The 24,764-nt window shown below is 28.0% G+C and overlaps 1 protein-coding gene across 5 annotated transcripts in view; it reads left to right on the top strand.

Moving 5' to 3' along the window:
- Nucleotides 1–24,764, top strand: part of LOC107997516 (neuronal acetylcholine receptor subunit alpha-7) — a 367,007-nt gene that overhangs the window by 186,887 nt on the left and 155,356 nt on the right. For all 5 annotated transcript variants that reach the window (XM_028666579.2, XM_062071768.1, XM_017056162.2 and 2 more), the window contains one exon: nucleotides 10,774–10,954. In XM_028666579.2, coding sequence (XP_028522380.1) covers nucleotides 10,774–10,954 — 181 coding nt within the window. The remainder of the gene's footprint in view (nucleotides 1–10,773; nucleotides 10,955–24,764) is intronic.

Here is a 24,764-nt window from a genome sequence, read left to right on the forward strand (position 1 = left end):
ATCAAGAATCGTCGCAAAATCCGGATTTACCCCATTCTCCTTTCGTCGAATTCGTCATAATCACGTTACACGGTGACCCCCTTCAAGCGATCACTCGGCTTAATCAGCTTAGGCAAAAGCCACGATTGAAGAACAGTATCGTAGAACAAGTCTCGAGATCGTTAATCCCAATCGATCCCCATCGAAGGATGAAGAACCCCTCGCCCCAATACGATGTCTGATAAATACCGTGCAAGGACACACCCTCGCCTTTGACGTGTTCGAGGGCGCATTCCACCCGTTGCATTGCAATTCGGGATGCGGATCGCGAGGCGGAAATCGCTAGACACGATGGCGATGGCGAACAGCGGCTCGCAGCTGGGCGGCGGCTGTAATTATGTGAATAATTAATAGAGACGCGACGTCAGGCCACCCCGTCACTGCGGGCCACCGCAGCACCGGGCCCGAGACCCGCCCCCTCTAAATACGCGCAACACGTAGCTACGTTTCCGAATTCCTGCGGATGGAATACCATCGAACGCAACTACTCCAGCACAGCGAGAGTACAACGATCCATCTACACGCGAGACACGTATGTGGACAGGCACGCGCGTGGATTTGCCACGAGCTATGCAGACTCGGAGTAGTGACTATCGATTATCCATAATGTTATCGATGCGTTGTTGATCATTTTTCACGTTAAGATTCGAATCATTCAGAAGAGTTATTATTTAAGATATTTTCACGGGCCTCGAAGTGAGAATTGAATTTTGTTGTAGACTATTCTCACCCAGTTTTATTCGTGTTATTCTTGAATAAGAAAAATTCTTCTAACTCCAGTTATTTTCATTCGTTTTCGACGATATTTATTCTAATAGGGAATATCGATGACAGAGATATTCGAGAATTTCCTTCCGTTGTTAACGCGTTAATTTTATACGTTGGTTTTACACTGGATATATAGAGTATACGAGTGCTGATTGAAATCGTGTGGCTGGTTTGGGGAAATTGATTTTAGGGGATCGCGAGCGAGAGGATGATTGAACGATCGCAGGAAGAAATGGTTCGATTGGGAAGGATGGGGAAGTGTTTGATTGTGGGATTTTTTGGAAAGATAGAATTTTGAATGGGATTCGTGATTCGCCCGTGTTTGGATAACTTTGGTGAATCGTTTGTTTAAATATATGAAGTTTTTGTGAAATGTGTTGGTTTATTTGCCGGAGAGAAGAAATTTGCCGGCAAATCGATGAGAGTTATAAATTTGAAAAGTTGTTGTGATTTCGTTTGTATAGGGATATGTTCGAATTGAAGAAAAATAATTAAATTGCAATCGAAATAGATCTGAGAAAAGACTTCATTAACGATAATTCGATTTAAATTGTAGATATGTTTTGTAATTTGAAATATATCGATAACTTTATCGAATTACCATAATTTTATTCGTTCAAGAATATAATATAATTATGTTAAATATAAATTTTATTCAATTAATTTTTAATAGAATTCATTTGAATGATCGTACAATTAATACTTTCTATCTAATTTTTCTCTTGCATTTGATTAAAGTATATAATATAATGTAAGAGTAACTTCTGTCTTAATTAAAGAAAAATTCTAATTAGTTCTTTTTTGTAATAGATTCAATATTTATTCAAAAATATTTATATTCAAAAATTGAAAATTAACTAAATTTAATTAAATCTAAAGAATCTAAAGAATATATATCGCATAAAATTTAGGTTAATAAAGCTTTAAAATTATTAATTTTAATTTAAATACTTTTTATTTCATTTTATTTCGATGAAAATGTTTTATGTATGTAATTTATATGGAAACGATACAATCCATAAGTAAAACAATTTGTTGATCAAGATATAATGTACAGATGATTTCTTCTCGATGAAAAGGATCATTAATATTTTAGAAAATAACGATCCCCTGCGGTTTGATTAATTGGAGAAGATTAACAGGTAATGAAGTATACTCAGGTGGTTGTTGAAAGAACAGCAACAGTGTTCAGATTAATTCAGAGCTTAATAGAAACACTCGTTTGGATGATACCCAAGCCATAAATCTGAATATCTATTATCAAGAGAATAGAGAAAAATCGTTTTAAATATGTACACAATATAAAGTTTATGAAAATTCTGCTAAAATATTTTATAAATAGAGATAAGATGAAGATATCTTCAAGAGTTATTGATAACAATAAATATAATATGCTTAAAATAATTCGTTTCTATAATGCATAATAAAATATATTTATCATATAATCAACAAGTGAGTTGATTGAGTAAATACAATAATCACTTACTGTTGATGAATAAAAAATAATTATTAAGTAAAAATTTTCTAAATTCTAAAACAGTTATATTTACATTAAACATCCAGTGGAAACAAAATCGAACAATCTTTAATTCATTTTCTAAATTTCTATCTATCCTAAATTCTAGAACACAGTTTATTGATTTTAAATCAAGTATATTTATATCATTTCGTTAGATATTACAAAGATGGGTTCCATTAGAAATTATTCCGCCCTAAATAATGCATTTCTGTCGTAAAACGTGGTCGTAAAGTGGTTCGTCGAGAAGGGTGTAATATCAAATTTCCACTGGAAAATATTCACGCACGCGTTTAGGGAGCATCGTGAGTTGTGAGTTTCGAGCACGCTTCCAGCGAATTAATGCTACGCCACTGTGCATAGACGTGCACGGTGATTTGGCGCCCTTAACTTTACGACAGTTTGCCCGACATTTATGACGGTTGAACTAGAATTCGGTCCATTGCCCCGTTACATCTCTACTACTATTATATAGTTGATGGTTGTATAATAATTTCTATCAATGCATACACATGCGTATACATGCGCGTAAAATTGACGAAAATAAATGGAAATGTGGGAAAAAAGAAAAGTTTCTTCTGGAAAAAAAAAGTTTATTTTTGTATGGGCTTTTGCTTGGTAAATCATTGTTAATTATTGCCAAAAATTAATCATTTATTTTGTTGAGGTCTTTATCATTTTAAACTACAATTATTTATGGTGATGTAAATATATATAAAATATTTAGATATTTATTATTGGTCAGTGTTAATTACCACATATTTTTTTAATTTATTAATAATTAAATTCTTTCATTTAATTTTACTTTATTTATTGTTAGATATTTGTGTAATTGAAATAAGAAATTTCGTTTTAAATAGTAATCTAGATCATTTTCATAATAAATTAATATTCTGTTGCAATTATTTTCTTGATTAATACTTTACAATGCAAATAAATTGCAAAAGCAAGAATAATGTAAAAGGAATTCTGTTAAATTAAAATTCTCAGCAATAATTTAAACTATGGAATCCCCGTAAAAATTCAAACTTTTCCCAATGGAATAAGAAAGAACTTCGAATGAACTATAGTGCACATTAATAGTTAACTTCATTCCACAAATTATTTAAAATTATTGCAACAGGGATTCTGTATAATCTACAAATCATGCGTGGGTATCATTGGAGGTATTCGAGAAGTTGTTTGCAATCCCCAAACCAGCCATAAATAAACTTCTTTCAACTTTTACATATATTTATATAATAATAAATATATACAGGCTATTTTTAACTCGATTAATTAGGATGTGATTCAATGTGAAAAAATGAAGCAAATTTTAAAACTTCTTTTTCCAATATTTACGTTTTGAAAATATAATCAATAATAAAGAGAAAATTTAAATCTTCGAAAATTCTATGAGAAAGTATCCTTAATAATTTAAATTTAAAGAATGGATCTTTCAACAACTTACAAATTAACAAAATTATTATCTTGCTTATTCATAATGAAACATCGAGGTCACCTCTTATTTCTAAACACACGAAGGGATCAAAATAACGATATTTACTTCGATTTCTATCGAAACACGATCTTTCTCAAACTAAAATCAAGACTTGTCTGTCCACATTCGCGCGTGTCCCGTGAAAAATGACTCGGCCCAAGTTTCTCGTGCGTTGCTGGAGGAAATTCTTCTCCTCACTTGGAAACTGCACAAAGTGCTTAAGAAGAGAGGGCGGGTTCCGTGGCAAGGTCGATGAAACCTCAACCGCTCAAAAATTTCTTACGAATTTCTTACGAAACCCGCTCGAAATCGTGTGCGCGTCCTCTTGGAGGTTAATCCTCCTCGATAAAGTCGAAGAACGAGAGAAATCCGCGTTTAAACTCGCGACATAAAGCGGAAAAGGAAGGGAGAGGGTTGAATCGATCGCCGCCATTCCAGTGGATCAAACGTGGCAATTCTGTCTCGAGCCACGCCACTTTCGCGGACAGCTGGCTTGTTAGCCGTTGACAAGTAAAGCTGGTGGATACCGAGTTTACCCCGGTCTCTGTTACGAGTGGTTGTTTAGAGCGCGCCTCTGACCGAATATTTTTTACGTTTGGGGCTTTCGAGAGATTTTTACAATACTCTGGATAATTGTGAAAGATAGAAAAAGTAGGTTGGAAGATCAGTTTTGAGGGGTGGAAACGTGGGATGTGACATTGGATTTTAATTGAAAGGAGGATGGATACTTTTTGGAAATTTTTTAGCAGAGGAATTTATAAATATGATTTTGTTTCTATTATTCTAAGGGAGCAAAGCATCATTTGTGCATTTGTTCTTCGAATCAATTTGAAAATATTTTGAAATTTGTACAATTTGTAAGTTTATTCGAGTGATGCATTCATGTATTTATAAAAATTTATCCTAATGATTTATGCGAAAGTTCTAATGATTTTATCATATAATTTTTTAATAGACAGTACATATTATGGGAAATTTATTTTTTAATATAATTTCTAGCAATTGAATGTTGAATGTCAAAATTTATGATATGCAAATTTTACAAATTTTAGATTTTTCATGAAAATCAAAACGTTGCCAATCAATTTAGATTATTTTATATGGAAAATATCATTCCATGTAAAAATTCAAAAGGATTCAATCTAAAAATATACATTTTATATACAATTATTGAAATAAGATTCAAGTTAATACATTTATACTATTATAGAACAAAATGCTCATAGAATTTGAAACATCAATTCTATAAATATAAAGAAATATAAAAATTGATATGTAAATATTTCTTTTAATCTCTAAAGACGTTTCACGAATATCCATAAAACTGATTAACAATCGGTTCATCGATCCTCCACACTTATTTCCTTCATCCTGCATCGCAACATTTCAGAAACTCTCGTCAATTAAACTTTTTCACCACGTACGTGACAACGATCAACCATCAATGAATCGCAATCCCCGTCAATCGCTTTACTTTAATCTTGGAAAGGATGATCGGCCACGTAGATTAGGGCGAATCGATGCTAAGTGGCCGTCGCGTTAATATCGTTTAAATGTCCTCAAATAATGGGGAGAGGATGGTCGTTATCCGATGGAACAAAAGGAGATGCTTCCTCCTCTTAGCGACTTACTTGTTGCTCAACGTTGCTTCTTCTCTCGTGAATATCGCGCGTTCGAAAGCGCAGATATTCGCGTGTATAAAAAGGGAGAGAGTCGTGAGAGAAAGGATGGAAGGGTCAGTGATCTTGGGAGGACAGGATTCACCCGGAAACGGGAGACAATAGAAGGCGGGGGTCGCCTTTGTGCTGCGAGGAACAATCGACGAGAGGCCGTTCCTTAGAATTCGTAAACGGTGGTGCACACCGCCCACGCTTTGTAATGGCGAATGACGAATAGGAGAGTCGAAACTGAACTGTGGAATGTTGCGAATGTACCTTGAATTCGTTGCATTCGTATATTGTGATATTTAGATGGATTGCTGGTTTGATTATTCTGAATTATTTTCGCTGATCGTCGATTATCATCGAATGTTTTTAAAAAATAAAATAATCGAATATCTTAGTAATCGCAACACTCGAGAAAAAAAATTAAATTTTTATCTATTAATTTTCATAAACGTGGAACATTTCAATTGGAAATAATGCTTTTTTAAATAAAGATAAATAAGAATTCCACGTATATGTTCGAAATATATTAAGAAAATCGTTTCGAAATAATTTTCTGAAAATCGGTCGTGGATCATTCCATTCTTTTCTCAGCAATACGATTAATCCGTTGAACCCTTGAACCAGGTAGTGATTTTCCATTTTTCCATTTCTTTGTTTTTAAAATGTGCAACGCTAGAAATACAGAGGAACCGTCGCGATTGTCATCGTTGCATCGAGGGCAAACAAAAGAGGAAGTTTATGTAACAGCTACCGCTGTGAAAAACCGAGAAATTCGATGTCAATTACAGCCGCTTTTGCAGTTTCCCTTGAATTGCACAAATTGCATATTCCTCGCCAGATGCGAAGAAATGCGAGCTGTAAATATTTCGAGATATTATCCGCATTGCAAGATGATTCCATATTTATCGAATTCATATACGAATTTTTTTCTTCGTGATCCGTTGTATTTGTTGAAATCGTGAAATTGGAAAATTTTAATTAAAAAACGTAATGTAATATTGATTTTATATAAATTTGTAATTCTTTTCAATTTAATTATTATTCAAAATGGAGATATAGTGGAAGAATCATTTCATTATTTCAATAGGATTAGGTTCATTTCGATTATCATATCACAAAATTGTAAATGTAAAAATATACGTATGCATCTTTTTTGCACATTTCTTTAAATAAAGTCAATATTTAAAAATATTTTCAGAACTTTTTACATTGTACAAAATAGCTTAAATAAATAATTGTCCATATATTTCTTCGAGCTGTTTCTTCTTCTTCTTCGAATAAACATCACTATAATTGTTAAAATCGAAGATTTCGAAAAACGCTTCCGTTCTAACTTCCGACTTTCTAAACAGGCAAAGGATGGAAAATTCTCTATACGCGAAAAGTATTTGAAAATACTTAATATCCGTTCTACACATTTCTTCTTTCCAACTTGGACAAGTATTCCATCGAACGAAAGTATTAAAGTTTCTGGTAGCTCACGATATTTTAAACTTTGACCTTTGCCACTTATTTCACTCTTGCGATCCTTCGATCATTTGCATGCATATGAAATCACAGAGATTCTCAACAGTATCCGTGCATTATTCCATCTGTGGGAACGGTGATGTCGCGTTGTTTTAAAATTAAAGTTTTTCCACTTTTCCCTTAATGTTTCATTAATGTTAATTCGAGAATTATCGAGTTGCTTCGAAAATTATGGTTATATATTATCAGTGTGCATACGATTTCTGTTTCACTCAATTTCTGTTTCTTGCACTATTCTTCCGTGAGAACAATCGACCTGTGTACGAAACAATGGTACACATTTTCTGGTTTAATTGCTAAGCAAATGGTGGTGATTTCGTTTAAATTAGAGAAAGATTTCCTTTGCAATTTCTACTGTACAATTTTTGAATATAATTACGGTTTATTGTATACATTTTTTTCTTTTGTTTGTTATAACGTTCTTTCTTTTTTCTTCTTCAAACGCTTTTTAATTTTCTCGATTCATACGAGCAATATGAATTGCCGCTACAATTATAAGAACATTCTTGGATTCTATCTATCTCGAATCTGTTACGAAATCTATTTCGATCGAACATGTTTCAAGATAAATATTTGAAACATTTGATACGATTGAATTTTTGTTCCTAGAGATTGATATCTGTTTATTAAAAAAAAAAAAAAAAGTGATATGAAATTGAAATGAATCTTGTTTGTATGTGAAAATGTATATTTTGAACATTCAATGTTAGAATGCAATCAGAGATGCCAAATTGCATATAAACAAATCATTTTAATTTATTTGAAGGAAAATTTATTCGAGTGTTGGCATAAAGTTCAAGAATCTCTTTATTTAAGTTCGAAACTTTTAATTGACAAACCAATTAAATGATTATTGAAATACCGAAGTGATTAAATTGACTTGTCAATTGAAAGTTTAAACGATTCTTGAACTACAATAAATTATACGATAAATTATTTTCAGAGAATCTGATTTTCACTAATTACACTTTCTATTTATTCCAATTTTCGAAATTTCTGTATTCTTTAGAATTTTTTCAAAAATAATGAGACAATGATAGAAGAATATATTGTTGGCAACGTTTTGTAAGATTTCGATTTGTAAGAAACAATTTTAAAAGCATTTTCTGAATTTCTATTCATTTTCTTTGATGCAGATACATTTGAATATCTTCAATATTTAACAATGATGCTTCGTTTAAAATTTAATTAATGGTAAAATCAAGAGAATATCGCAATCAGAAAATATTTTTCTAATTCAAATTCCTTGTCAATAAAGTTTGCTTTTAAATATTTAATACATTCATTTATACAAAACATAAAACTTTACAAAAAATACATAAATTCTTAATAAAATTCTCTATATATAAGTTTCTTTTGAATTAACACATATTTTTTACCCATCTATATAACAACTATTAAATATAAATAATATATAAACTGATCAATAAACCACAAATGCGCATTCAAAAATGTACAAAACGAAAGATCAAGTATTTTAATAATTTTCCAAAGTGTCTCGTCATCCTTCCAAAACCGACTCGTTTCAATTACTCAAAGATAACGTTTCCAATAGTTGGAAATTAGGTCAGAAGCCTCTATCTAGCAGCTGACTAATTATCCAGGGGGAAAAAGGAAGGAGCGGTGGTTGGGAATGTATGGATTCCCTAATAAATCTCGCCGCGTATAATATATCGTGGACATTTATTAAGTGCGCGCCGTAACCGGAAACCGCGTGCAGCTGTTCGCAGAGGGACGCGCGAATATCGACAACAAAGAGACGAAAAGCTCGATAATCGAAACATTAAATCGGTACAATGAGCCAGCCCTGACGTAATTTTCGGTATTTCGCAGATCCATTTCGTCGGATTTAATCGGATTCGTCGATCTTCTGGAAATGAACCGTGGCCCGTTGATTCATGATGAAAAAAAGATGAAACTCCGCGCTTTTAATAAAGTTCCGCGCGAATATAATTATAATCCTCGTTAAATCTTCGTTTCGATCGGAGACAAGGATCTGCATGGCAAGATCAAGATGAAGACGTTAAATTAGCGGAAGGAGCTTCGTTCCTTCCTCGTGAGAAATTATAATTAAAGGTTTCGATTTAGTATTTGGTTAATTGAAGCTAATGATGATTTGTTTAATGAAAACTTCTTTTTAAAAGATATTGTATAAGTTTATTATATTTTGAGATATTTATTCGTTTATTTAAAATTAAAGTATTGATCGAATCTTTATTGTTTATTGTTATTACTTGTTGTACGTTCTTCATTTGTTTTTCCAATGTGTCCTATAAAAAAAATGCATTTATAATTATAAAATTTTCCAATATCAAATAGATAATTTTTTATGTGAATTTTTTTGAATTTGATTAATTATTCACATTTACGATAATTGCATAATATTGTACTTTTGATGACAAAAATATAAATAGAATAAATAAATTAGGAATCTGCCTCAGAAAATTCAAAAAAAGAATTTTATTCGTTAAATTTCATCAAATCTTAAATTCAATAAAAGTAAAAATAATTTTATTAAAATTTTTCAATTGTTCAAGAAAATTTATTAATAAAAAAAATTATTATGTGCAATATCAGAAGTTTTAATTTCATTTCTTATTATGATTTTGATTTATTTTTACTGTCTTTTTAGATATTTCACAATAATAAAATTTTAAATTCGATAATTGAGCATGGATCACACTCATCTCCTATTGCACATCAAAACTATCGTGTGCACAGTTCATTTAAATCTAATAACACCGGTATATTGGAAACTATGACTATCCTGCCTTTAACACGATAGAAATGATGATGATTTGTGTTTTGGATAAATTATGATAATCACGTCAAATCGATATTAACTTAAGGTAATTGTCGTCAATTAATTAATCTCTGACAGCCGTTTATCTATTTACATTGAAAAGTCAGTGCAGCACTGATTTATTTGTATATGTGTCATGATTATGCAATCATTAATGTAATACCCATTAATTATTGATACACTCTGCATTGCTAACATTTGGCTATTTGATTTGACATGTCTTTCCTCGTATCGAAATATATATTCTAAGATATTTATATCGTTCTTTTTTCGAATATATATTAAATACCAATTAATTATATCTCTAATGAATTCAATTCTAACAAATTTTCTAGATAAGTTTATTATTCATTTATCTCATTTTATTTAAGACTCATTTACACATTTGTTGTTTTATTAATAATAAATATATCATAACAAAAGATGAAATTTTAAAACATATTTTGTTATGATGATCTAAATTTTTTAATAGAATAAAGAATTTATTTTAATTATTGTTAATAAATGTTACAAATACATATGATATTTGAAAATAAACATTGTTTTCTTTGTAATAATTTATTTATAATCATAGGACACATTGGAATTAATCAATCAATTTTACATCAACGAATAATTCAATCATCAATTACTATCTCCTTATTTTTACATTTTCAATATTCATAAATGACAAATTCTAACATACATCTACATAACAAAACCGATTGCCTAAATGCTTTACGTTCTCATTAACGAAACAAAGTAAAAACTTTAACCATTTAATGATTCTGAACCAATCATCTTGTTCTTGCCAATAAATTATAAAAGAAGATATAAAATAAAAGGCAAAGATTAAAATTGAACGAAATATCCGTGTAAAACGATAAAATATCGACGATATAAAATCACGAGAAACGATAGAAATAATGAGATAAGCACGAAAACGCGAACGAGATCGATGATGATGATTAATTATATGATATGAACACGTTAGTGCGGATGAGGGTTTCGACGGGACATACCAAACAAACGTGGTAGTCACGCATAACGGCAGTTGCCTGTACGTTCCTCCGGGCATCTTCAAGAGCACTTGCAAGATAGACATCACTTGGTTCCCCTTTGACGACCAACACTGTGACATGAAGTTCGGATCCTGGACCTACGACGGCAACCAGGTACACTACTGTCTCCACTAAACACTAAACACGCTCAGAGTACACACAAAGCACCAAAAAAAAAAAGAAAAAAAAGAACTCTCTTTACTGGTCCCGAATTCTTCTAATGGCGCTATCTATTGCGCCATTTTCCTTGGACGATACAAACGTGGCTTCGAAATTACCGCCAATGGACGATCCAAAAGCGACCAATCCTAACGCTCGATAAATCGTCGTGGAGAGAGAAACGAAATTTAAATTTCTTAGTTTCTGTATTTTACTTTCTTTTTAATTTTTTAAGTCTGCATTTCTTTTTGTAAATCGAATTTTCAATTGTTTTTTGGGAAATATTTATTGTATTTGCGAAGTGGTTACATTGGATGCAATAATAGGTTATTATTTTTGTAATTTTTTTTATTTTAATTTTTCTTAATTATTGAGTGTGATTTGATATTTATAATATAATACGTAACTAACTTTCCATAGTATTTGAATAAACTATTGATTGTAATATTGAAATTGATATTTCATACGTCGATTAATTTTGTTCAAATTGGATAAAATTACATTGAATAGTTTCTCTTTTAATTAACTAAGATTTAAATTGAATTTCGTTAATAAAAAATAACGTTTTAATTATTGAAAATGTTCCATCAAATGAAAATAGAAGAGCAATCGTTTAAAGTTTAATTTTTATTGATAATATAAATTATATTATCACGATAATTATATTGAAATAAAATAATAGTATAATTTAAATCAAGGTATTAATAAATTGAAAATGTTTATTAATTATTATATTAAAAGTAAAGTACTTATATTAAAAGTAAAATAAAACTTGAACAATGAAGTGAAGAATGATAATATAGTTATTAATACAATCATTCAACATTTAATTTTTGCAAAAAAAAAAATATAAATAGAAAATTAAAATAATAATTACATCAATATAATTATTAAAACGTACCAATCCATAAATATTATTATTATTCTTAGAAAAAAATTCAAATCCTCAGAAATATAATTTTTATCCCCAATAACAAATTACTTCAAAACAAAGCACATACAAAGCATATTAAAAAAAATTTATGTTTAAAAATCCCAAAATATCTTCAAAAATTGAAAACCTTGCATCTTATTAATAATTAATCAATTATTGATAATTATTATATAAGTAATCATTTCGCGAGAAAGATTCGATGATTGTAACTTAACAACGTACGTCAACGAATGAAACAAAAAAATATCTAATATTGTGAATATCGCATCCCTCGCCAGACATAGTAATTCATAATATGTCGTGAAATAGACGATACAGTTTCTTCTATTTATTGCGAGTAGCGTGGCTCGATGATTTTCTCTCCACGATGGCGTTAATGAAAAAACGCGCTTGGGGTCCGTTGGCGGCATTGACGAATCCCACGATTGCCACGATATCCCACGATTCCACGAGAAAAGAAAGGAGGTCCTCTCGATCCTACGCCTATGAGCTGCCTCCCGAGGCTTCTTTGTCCGACACAAGAACTCAGTGCAACACAATAGCAACGCTCCATAGATAGCCGTTCATTCTCACGCTTCGTAGCTTCAGCTCGGTTCTTTATATATAATATAGGTATATTACATATATACGATACGATATTATATATATATATTATATTATTTACGTGTATTACAATACGTGTAAACACGCACATGTACCAACATATGTGAAATATTGAGAAGTGTGGGGTGAAAAGAAAAGGGGTGGTGGAAGAAAGGGTGATGATATACGATGGATAGAGATGTGAGATGTCCTCTCTCGCCGTTTTTACTGGCTTTTTCTTCTTCTTTTTTCGCATAGAGGAAAAGGGAAGCGATGTTTCATTGGTTATAAGTTGATTCTGAGCTGGAAGAATGCTAGGATAATGTATATTATTGTATAAATTTTGTTAGCTATAAAATTTTAGGTCTGTATTTTGTTCTTTATATATTAGCTATGTTAATTGGTTTCTCTTTAAATGAATTAATTTTATTAGTGAAAGTTATAAGAAACTAAAAAAATATATAACAATAATTATAGGATATTTATTTAATTTGAAGAATAAAAGAGAAAATGTACATGATTTGTACATTTACTAATATAATTATTGTGCAAGAAAATGTTAGTATCGATAGATACTATGTTGATAATAATTTATTTTCTTTTATTTTGAAGTATTTCGTTTTAGCTTATATTCTATAATTTTATATAATAAAAACTGTTTAGAATAATAAAATCTAATGGGATGTACAATATATGAAAATTTAATATTTTAAAATTGAAAAAGTTGACATAAATTTAATTATTAAATGTTTAAAAATTAATAGAATATTAATAGAAATGAATAAAATAATAATATATATAATAGGAATAAATAAATTTCGATTAATATAATGCTCGTTTGTTGTTATTATCAACAATTAACTAAAACTTAATATCATGATATAATTAATAAGGCAAAAAAGTTATTTAAAAAATAAATTGAATATAATAGTGACTTTAAAATACACTTATAATGAATCAATATTGCGTAATAGACATATATTTAGAAATATATTAGATTTAGATCTTTCTTAGAATCATTAGATATTTTTAATAATTCTTAAATCATTACAATGCATCATTTTTATTTTAAATATTTTTGAATAAATCGATAAGCTTAAAAAAGCAATAATTTTTATCATCATTAAAACATAAACTAGGAACATAGATCAAGAAATTATTAAATCAAAGATAATATTTTTTAAACTTATTTTCCACAAAATTTCACATTTTTTAAATAATTCAAACTTTTTTATCACTGAAAAATATTACTGCGAAATAATATTTCATATATTGTTGATGGAAATATATGAATGATGATAATACATGTTTCAAAAATAAGAAATAAATAAAAAATAAGATTTGAAACATATGATAGTTTAAAAATTTTAATTTTAATCGATTATTTATTTTTTATCAAGCCACAATGAAGCACCGATTAACTAGACAGCTCAGCTCGATAAATCTGTAACAATACCAGTTATCGATTATCGGGGCAAGGCTTTTAAATGAATGAACAGGCAAATAAAGTATTAAACGCAATGAATTTTAGTCTGAAGTAAGAAAGAAGGAAATACAAAATATCTTTCACTAAAAATTTCCATTAACATGATCGATTATGAAATCTTTTACGAACAATTTTGTGATACAATATCACATACAATATATAATAATAACAGAAGTATTCATATATGTTTTATATTAAATATTTTGAATATGTATAAAAAAATTATACTATTTTTTTATTAGTGGAATCACTTGCAAAAAGTGAAAAATTCCTTAAACTTATTATTTTCAGTTTATTTTTTTAAATATAACTTCGTAATGAGCAAAATTTTAAACTATAAACTATAAAATATTCAAATTTTCATTCTTCATTATATAAAAATTATATATCGTTAAACTCTTAGAATATTTAAAAAATATTTATTCTTCTTTTTTCGTATATAGCATTCAATATTTATTACAAGAGAAATATTGCAATAATTTTATTTTAAAATACCATGAATTTTTATATAATGCGTTAGATAAATTCAAGATTTTTCTCTTTGAAAAGGTAATATTTATCTTTCATTTTTGAATATACGGAAAAGCTAATACTGTAAATATTCGTATAGCATGGATTCGTTTAACAGAAATTTGTAGGACATGGTGAAAATATCGTGGTAAAGTTGCTAGGTATAATATAATAGAAAAGGATAGAAAAGGATAATATATATAATGTTTAAGAGTTTAAGTTTACATTTTTACAATATGACAAAATATACTACTATCATAAGAAATCATCAGTATACATAGTACAATGAAAAAAGAAAAAAAGAAGAAATAAAGAAGATAAAGATATTAGTTATAATATTTTCAAATACATATTATCTTATATAAAGAAAAATTTAAAAAATTTTTTTTCAAGATACAAATAAATAATACGAAAACTATCTGAAACTAACTATATTTTTCAATTTAAATTATGTATAAAATTAAAATTTAACAAATCAAAAAATATAATTCCTATGATATTATTTTAATTTTTTTGACTCTATTATCATCAATCACAATACAATAGTTTAATGTATTCTTTCAAACTTACTTTATTTTTAATTTTAAATTTTAGATTTTATAACAAATATTATTTCCAAATATATTTACAAAGACTTCAAAACTCTAACAATATTCGAATCTAAATATATTTAACCCATCATTTTTATTCCAAAACCCACAAAATCGATACTCATCGCGTCTCTGTAATATGTCGCTGATAGGTTTACACGCAAGTAACGATCGTTCCTAGTTGCTAGAATAATTAAATTCGTTACGTACACCGCATGAAACAGCCACATGTATTATTTAATGTCGAAATTTGTTGTCACGCTCGGTCGAACACAAACCGAACACGAGGGAGAGGACACGCTGATCCTCGCGGTTTCATTAATAGTATTTCACTCTCAGAATCGTACGAAAATGCGACCGATAACGCGAATAATCGCCACAGATAATATTTTAGATTTTTAATGTGACGTGATGTCACACTCTCATTTGAAAGTAATATAAAAAAGAAAAAAAATTAATTGGGAAAGAACTAACGATTGCTGTGCCATCTAGAGATGCATGTATTAAGCTGTGTTTTCATGAAATGCTAAATTGTATATCTTTTACATTGATTAAAATGTGTCATTATTTTTATTGTCATTGCATTATCATATCATTGAATTTCTCACTATGATACAATATTATACAATATTATACAATGTTATAAGGCTAAGAGAAATATTTCAACCAAAGATTTTTTCATCTTTCTTTATCATCTTCATCATTATCATTAACATCTCTCGAAATCTGCTTAATCACAACAATCAAAAATCATTTTTAATATCGTATGAAAACGTACTAGATGATGTAACAATTGCATTTTGTTAACCCTTTCTTTTCTTCCATTTCCATTATTGCTAGATGAGAGTATGACGTCATATAGCGAAAATCTAGAGGTCTAGTAATTGTGGCCGAATTGGAATTCGTCGCATTTAATTATTTCTGAATTGCGGTTAACTTGAGGTAATCATCATTAACGGAACGATCGGTCGATATTATTGACGCGTTGGTGTTCGATCGTTAATTGGCAGGCATAATTGGAACTGTAAGACGTTCGACTTTATTATCCTGCCTGGCAGAATAATTAATTGATCGTTCCTTCCCTCGATGGATGTACAATGATGTTCAATTGAATACTTATCTTGTCTTTGAGAATTTTTTTCATAAATCGTGTAACATTTTTTAAATCGTGTAATAGATAATTATTATGACTTCGTTATACGTGAATAGCTATTGTAAGTAATTGTGTATGAATGGTGAATTATTGTCGAATATGAATAGTGAATTTTGTGTTAATAATAATTTGTAATTTGGATTAATTTCAAAGCTTGTATTATTTTATTTTATTATAATATTAATTTATTTGTAATGATTATAACTTCACATTTTTCAAATCGAATTGAAAATTTGTAATGATAATAATATTATCTCTTTGAAGAGAGTTTATAGAGGATTAAAGTGAATTTGATAATTAATTAAGACGATTAGATTAATATCTTGTAATATAGTAGTAATATCTTTTTGTTATTACTTTCATTGTTTTTACAATCAAAATCTTTTTTCAAAAAGTGAAATTATATATATATAAAATGAAAAGTTACTTTGTTATTCGATATTATTTTCAGATATTATTGAAATCCATCAAAGATTTTCAATATACTTTTAAAAAATCTATAAATATTCCTTGTTATTTCTCAACATCTCTGGAATATAGTCTAATGCTTTTCGTTTGTATATCTTACACAGTCTTTTTAAAGTACAGTATGTAGTTCGTTCCTTGGAGGACTTCAAGAAAATAGCAAGGAGTATACCTTAAAGGATTCAGACTGTTCACTGAGGAATTATTTATTCGTGCTCCTCGATATGACGATATTCTATGTATCTATGTGGATGTATTTTCTTTTGCAAGTAGATTCATGCCATACGACGTTGTAGTCAGATTCTATCCAATATTAAATCTCGTTAAATATGTTCTGCTCGACTGTGTCCGAATTTCGGAGAATTTGAGATAATCGCCGTTAATGGAACGACGTATACATGTTGCAACACATGATGATATTCCATCGTTAATTATAGTATTTTCGTTCGTGGGTAGTCGTTAATTTTGCTTCATTTTATCATTGAATTGATGCACAGAGACATGTTTTTCTCCTACGTTTCTATTTGAGTTTGTTATTTTAAAAGATGTCATTAATTTTTTATAATTAATCAAGTGTTACGATCTGTTAAATAAAATTTCTTTTTAATTAGAAAGATACACATATGTTGTCGTTATTATTTGCTTTTTTTAAAGAAATTTATAGTTGATATATAGAAATATCAGGAAGAAATGAATTAGGAATTAGAATTCAGGAATTAATATAAATACAATTTCTTTATATTTGAATAATAAAATAAAAATAAATTAAAAACAAAGCTTCCCAATTTATAGAATTTATGATAGAGAAGTTTTTTGGAAAAATATTTTATTACTTTTTTCTTTTTTAAAAATATACACGATAATAATATGTAACTTTGTAATAACAACTTATAAATTAAGGAATTTGAAACTATTATTTTTTGAAGCAATGCTAATAAAAATTGCTACTTTCAGCTTCATTTATTAATAATCAGTTACCAAAGATTTATTTGGTATTTATTTAATTGCTTTCTATATCGAAAATTTTTTAATTATTGGGTATTAGATTAGTCCTTTGACTGAAATATTAAAATCAAATAAAATTATAATTAAATCAAATAAAAAGTATCTTCGTAAAGGATCGAAGTGTAACAGAATATTCATTCTTTTGATAAATATTAGAAATAGTATGTAAGTCAGAAAATATAATGATCTCAGGATAAAATATTTATCATTGACCTGAGAGAAATTATAATTTTAATATATTATAGAAAAAAATTTTAATAGAATATAAAAAAACTTATTCCAATAATTATATTAAAATTATTGCAAAAATGATCTTTTATTACAACAACAAATCCTTATTTAATAAAATTTCTTTTTTTTTTTTTTTTTGTTTTACTTTTTCATAAATTTCGAAAATTAATTGAAGTATATATAATGCAAATCATTCAATAAATATTAATAATTTATTTATTCAAATATTACTTACATCTTGTTCTTTCTTTAAAATTTAAATATTTTTTTTCTTAACGTCAAATAATAAGAGTAATAAAAATTATTACATACATGATTTTTTATTATTTAAAATATATAATAATATACTCTATATTTAATTAACCATATTTACAAAACAATAAATTAGAGGAAATAAAATATTGATTTACGAGTGATAAAAAAGAGCAGTCGATTCAAATTATTACAATTTTGTAAAAATATTTTTAAATGAAAGATATAATGCTACTTTTTGTTGGCCCGTTTTTAAATTCCATTCACTCTTATTCATATAAAATAAAAATTCATTTTCACGGAACAGTTTCTTATTCACTTTATTTGAATTTTCTTTTTTCTTTTCTTCTTTTTTTCACTTTTTACATACAACTCATTGTTATTGATCATATTATATATTTTCTGATAAAGAAAAATTCTTATTAATCTGAAAATATTTTAACAAATGAATTTTCATGAAAATTCTCATATTCAGCTTGCAGAATATTTTTTTTGCAAAAAGAGAGATAATTCCTAAATTAATTGCATAGCTTAGTGGAAAAATTTACAAGTTCATTTTTTTCCTAGGAATGAAATGAATGTAAGAAAGACATAAAACGTGCATATTTATCTAGATATCTCTTCGATTCATTTCATTTTATTATGTATAATTTAATTAACTTTATTAATAATACTAAATTAGATAAATAATATAATTTTTAAAAATAAATAATATAATTATAAATAAATAATATAATAAATAATATAATTATAAAAAAACAAAAGTAAAATTCAATTTGAAAAATTTAGTATTTTTAATGTATTAAATTATAAATTTTTCTATTTCTCAAATTGAAGATTTCATTAATTATCATATTAATATTTTTCATTTTGCAATATTCTTTCAATGTGTCATTAATCAATTGAAATAGTATTTCTTATAAATGTTCAAGCGAATATTTTTGCTTTTCCAAAATTAACTCTTAATAGACGTATATATGTCACTTCTAACGTGCCATTATAATTTTTCCAAACGTTATTTCACGTTGGAAGTGACAAAACTGAATATTTAAAATCACCAAAAATAAAAAATTGGACATCTATTGAAAGAATTAAATCCGGATATTTTTATGGAATAATAGAATCGATTCTTAATTTCAATATAACTTTATCAGTTTGAGAATCCTTTTATATTTTACTGAACGTGGAATTTGAGAATAGAACCGTTTCATCAAAATGTACTCTCGAGTCGTTCACTACGTGTGAAAATTCACGGCAGGTCTGTTGCAGCTCGTGACATCCATTTTACTCAGACACGAAATGATAAATTCATTTCACTTAGCATTTGACCTGGACAATTTGCAGCTGTCGAGTCCCGTGTTTTAGAGCCAAAAATCATATAGTTCGTTCTTTATGCGTTATAACGTTATCCGCATCACGACACGAATATACGAGTTGTGAAATTATTATGATTAAGTCCGCGAACTCTGTCTGTGTCTTAACAAACAAATTCTTTTTATCTTTTTCTTTTTTTTTAATTCTTTAAATTAATTGAAAAAGTCTCGTGCAAATATTTGAACGATATTTCGTGTAATTTGAGAGGCAATTTATCGATTCAATTTAATTGAAAGAATAAAATAATCGAAGTGAGATTCTAAAGAGATTAATAATTTTAGAACGGTATTATTATCTTTATGAAGAGAAATGTGACTTATCATTTATTAAATCGATTGAAAATTTTTCAATATTATAGCAAAATAATATCGATCTCCAATGATAATTTGAGACAGAGATAATTAATTCATTCATTGAGAAAAACTTAAATTGGATTTATAATTTATTTTGATCCTTATAAATTGAGCGATAATTCAATTTGAAAACAAAAAAACAAAGAGAAATATTAGAAATATTATAATATATGTTCATTTAATGAACAAGATGTGATGTTTGTTAAAAGGAAATATGTAGATGGAGGAAAATAAATATTAGATATCTCTATGCTACTATGTGTCCATCATATCAATGTAAAACGAACGAGAGTAAGCTCGTCGAGTTGCAATTTAATATAAATGGCTTTTGAATCTCTTTTTGATGCATATATGTAATATTAAAATTTGTATCACTTGCTTAAATCACAGTGAACTCGGAAAAATAAACTGGAAACTACGTACACAGGATTATTTAACGATTCCATCCAATGAGATTATCCAGAAATTATCGTTGATAATAATTTTTGATTTGTACATATACAAAAAGATTTTCCTCTGTATTTGAATTAAAAGGAAATATTGAAAATATTAATGTCTTTATATATTGCGTATTTTATTTTTATTGAAAAAAATGAAAATAATATATTTTTAACATAATAAAGTTTTTTAAAATTTATAATATATTTATTCGAATATTAATTATTTTCAATTTTAATTTATTATTTAATATTTTAAATAATAATTTTCTCTCTTTTATTACAAAATGAATATATGATTAATGGTTTTTAGAACAAAGGTCTTTAAATTAAAAAGATATTAAAATTATCTAAAAAATTATTAAAAAGTTTTAAAAATCCTTTATATTTATAATCTTTATAAATAAAATTGTTTTTAAAATCTAAAGATTATTTCTTTAAAAGCATTTTCGACGATAACAATTTATTTTGAATAATAATTATAATAGTACAATTTAATATACATTTAGTACAATCTCTAATATCCTAAAATTTACAAATTAAACATTTCTTTTAATAATATCGATTTTTATCTAATTTTCTCGTTCACTTTAAATTTCATTACTATAATGAAATATTGAAATAATCACTTTAACAACTTTTATTAAATCTACGTTAATTATTCGCTCCAAATGAAATTTAAACTATTCCAGAAATATCGAAAATATTTTATATATTCCGGGTGGATGATGAATCGTGACGTTTCATCTCGAATAAACCACGGAATGGCTAGCGCGTCATAAAGTTGGGTAATCATCCCAAACTGCGAAAGAACGGATGATGGCGCGCGAGAAGCGGAAGTGGATGGTGCAGAGCATAAAACACGGGCGATTTATTGTTTGAATCGATGTTTCGATGCGGTTGTCGATCCTTCTCCACTCTCCGTGAGAATATATCCGAGTTATTTCGCTCGATGTCACGTGAAATTCATGGTCTTCTCGCGATATACGAGAACTAGATTTCTATCTAACACTTGCGATGTTTCATGTTCATTATCTTTTCTTACCTGTGTAAAATTTCAAATGAAATTTTATGTCTTCTTTTACTGGTCGTTGAATCGTGATTTTTGTTGAAATTTTAGAAGATAAAGTTGAAGCAACTTATAACAAATATTAGCTTGATATTGATTATTAGTTTATTTATTGCAATTATAATATTTGTTGTCATGAGAATAATTTTAAATTAGCAATATCAAAATTCAGGAAACATTCAAGTGTTTATGATGAAATGTTCATTTCGTACATATGAAATACATGCAAATTTATTTGAATAAATTTAATTATCATATTGTATGTATTATTGATACATTAATTCAAGTACAAAAAAATAAAAAACTCGAGATAAATAATGAAAGATAAATGATGAAACTGGAAATATCTTAACAATGATTAAACGAACTTAGTATAGATGTTTAAAAGGTCAGTTGATATGAATCTTTTATTAGGAATAAACTTTCATGAAATCTACTATCTGTGAAAAATTTCATAAATATAGATTTTATATTCATTGTGGAATTTAGAGAAAAGTAATATTTTGATTTAAAAAATTATGAAATTGGACTTTTATAATAAAAGAAATTTGTACAAAATATTTATAAAAATTTTAATGTACTCCTTTAAATAAATCAAAATATATAAATCTCAATTATTATTGTAGATAAAGATATATTTAAATAAAAACAATTAATTTAAATTCATAATTTATATATTATATAGAAAATTGAATTTCTTTTTAAAATAAATTATTAAAATAATTAGAAATTTTAAGTACTTTAATTATGACAAATAAAAATTCATGTATTTATTTTTGAAAAAGAAAAAATCTTCAATTATATCTAATAGCTTTTCTGCCTTAAAATGTTAAGATATTATGATTCATTTGATTCTTCATTAAAATATATGAGAAAAAATTTTTCAACAATTTTTGAAATAACTTTACATAGAATATTCTATAAATGATGATGAAATCAAAAAAAAGCTCCTGAAGAAAACAAATCTTTCGAATAAAAATTCTTTTAATAAAGCTTGCTTGTTGAGAAAATTGAATTTTTTAAATATATTCTAATTGAAAATCTTCAAAATAAATCTTCAATTTATTTACTTTAATGTAATAGTTAAATACATATATATAAGAAATTTTCGACTCAATTTTCTTAACAATAAAATTTTAAAGATAGAAACTTTACTCTATTTTCCAAATTATATATTTTTTTTTCTAAAAATCATTATAATATAATCATGATTTTAAAAATTAGATATTATTTACAAATTTAATTGTCAAATTATGAGAGAAAAATAGTTATTTGTTTATTCAAAAATAAGAATTTTTTCTTTCATTAAATATAATACGAATCTTTTTATATATTAAATAACAGTAAAAATAATCTTTGTATTATCACTTACAATTTATTATCACACTAATTATAATTTCTAACAGATATGAAGTTCAATTATTAATTAGAATAAATAATTAGAATTGTATATTTATTCTCTTCGCAAAAATTCTCATATTGGAATAAAAATATGAGTGCTAACACTATTATTTTTGTTCTGAGAAGAGAATTGAATTCGTTCTTTTATTTTCTTCTTTTTTTCTTTTTAATGCGAGAGAGGACTATCGATCATAACAAGAGTAAAAGAAGTTATTAAATCGAAGAGGGAAAGATAAAAGCAGAGTTAGAGATATTTTATGGTTTTCCATTCCACCCCCTTTTCGAAGGTTTCACGATTGGCTGGAGTATAAATTTCGATAATGTGCACTCGTTTAAGCGTGAAAGGTCTGCTTAAAAGCGATGTCTAGCGACATCTTAAAGTTTCAAACGATTTGTTATACGTGCAAAAGTCTACATTTATATCAATTTATTATTAAATTAATCTAATCAATCTCCAATCAATCCCTTTATGCATATAATTATATCAATAAATAATACAAAAGAATTTTCCAAATCAAAATTTTTTCAAAATACGATCCTCCTTTCAAATTCATTCATATTTCTACTCTAATCTATTTGAATTAAATTTTTTTATTACAATAAATCTAATATCAGTAAACAAAAATTTCTAAAATTATATAATCATTACACAATCGTATCCTATTAATTTTGAAAAAAAGAAAAACTAATACAAAATCGTGTAATTTCTTATAATCCTTGACACATAAAAATACTTCCAATTAAATCCATCGTACGAAACGGTGAAATAAAATAAACAACGAAAATTGGAGGATCGAATGTGCTCGATTATCCCTCAATGTATCATTCCAACAGATTTTACAAGCTCGTTACAAGAGTATAAAGATATCGTGGACGCAATATGTGCTAAACTCGTTTGGCACGCACCGAGATAATCGAGCAAAAGAGGCACGCATAACAAATCGTGGAACGCATTCTCGGTACACGAATTGGCTCTAAATGTGTTGAACATCATACGTACCCTGGTGTCGGCAGTTGAACCCTCCGGATAGAGGAGGGTTGCGCTACGATGGGCTGATGTCGCTTGCCGGTGTTTCTTGCTTTCACGGGCTTGTAACCACGGAACATATCGAGCGAGCTTTCACTATATTATATATATATACATATATATATTATATACGGTATACATACGATATAATATAACAAGTACGACCATGTGCGAGAAGCGGACTTAATAGACAAACGAGGAGAAATAGAGAAAAAAGAAAAGAGAGGGGGAAAAAGAAACGAGGAGAAAAGGAGCAAGCGAAGGAGGAAGAGATATCGTGACCCCACTACTAACCCCTGACCAACCCCCTCGGGAATATACAATACATATATATGTACTACTTGACCCCTCCTCCACCCTTCGTAACCCCACTTCGTGGAGATGGATAAAAGAAAACCAACACAGATAGCGGACGTAGGGGAACAGGATGACCGAGAACACAATGACCCAGAATATACTTATACATGCCTCACACACAGATACATCGACGAGTCAAAGCAGGGACCACGTGATTATGTCTGAGCTGGAAATTGCGATTTCGCATGGAACACACGCACACGTCGCTCTACTATCGACTCCACACCCACTATTCACTTCTCTCGATGATCCTTCGTGAGAATAAACTCTCCTAAAGATCACATGATCACGCACACACACCCTCCCCTTCCTCTTCATCCCTGAAATTCGATTGATTCCTTTCCATTGGCTTACGTTCGCTTTCGAATTTTTCTTTCTTTTTTTTTTTTTTTCGTTCTCTTTATTTCTTTCTATTTTGTTAGTGTTCGAGTTTACAGGACGTTCTTGATTCGTCGCTGCTTTAATTAGATTTCGATACGCATGCTTGCGATCATTTTAACACGTATTCACCACAGGGATGCGTGCATGAGAAGGATGAT

The sequence above is a fragment of the Apis cerana genome, linkage group LG2 (assembly GCF_029169275.1).
Source record: "Apis cerana isolate GH-2021 linkage group LG2, AcerK_1.0, whole genome shotgun sequence".
In the NCBI taxonomy this organism is placed as follows: Eukaryota; Metazoa; Arthropoda; class Insecta; order Hymenoptera; family Apidae; genus Apis; species Apis cerana.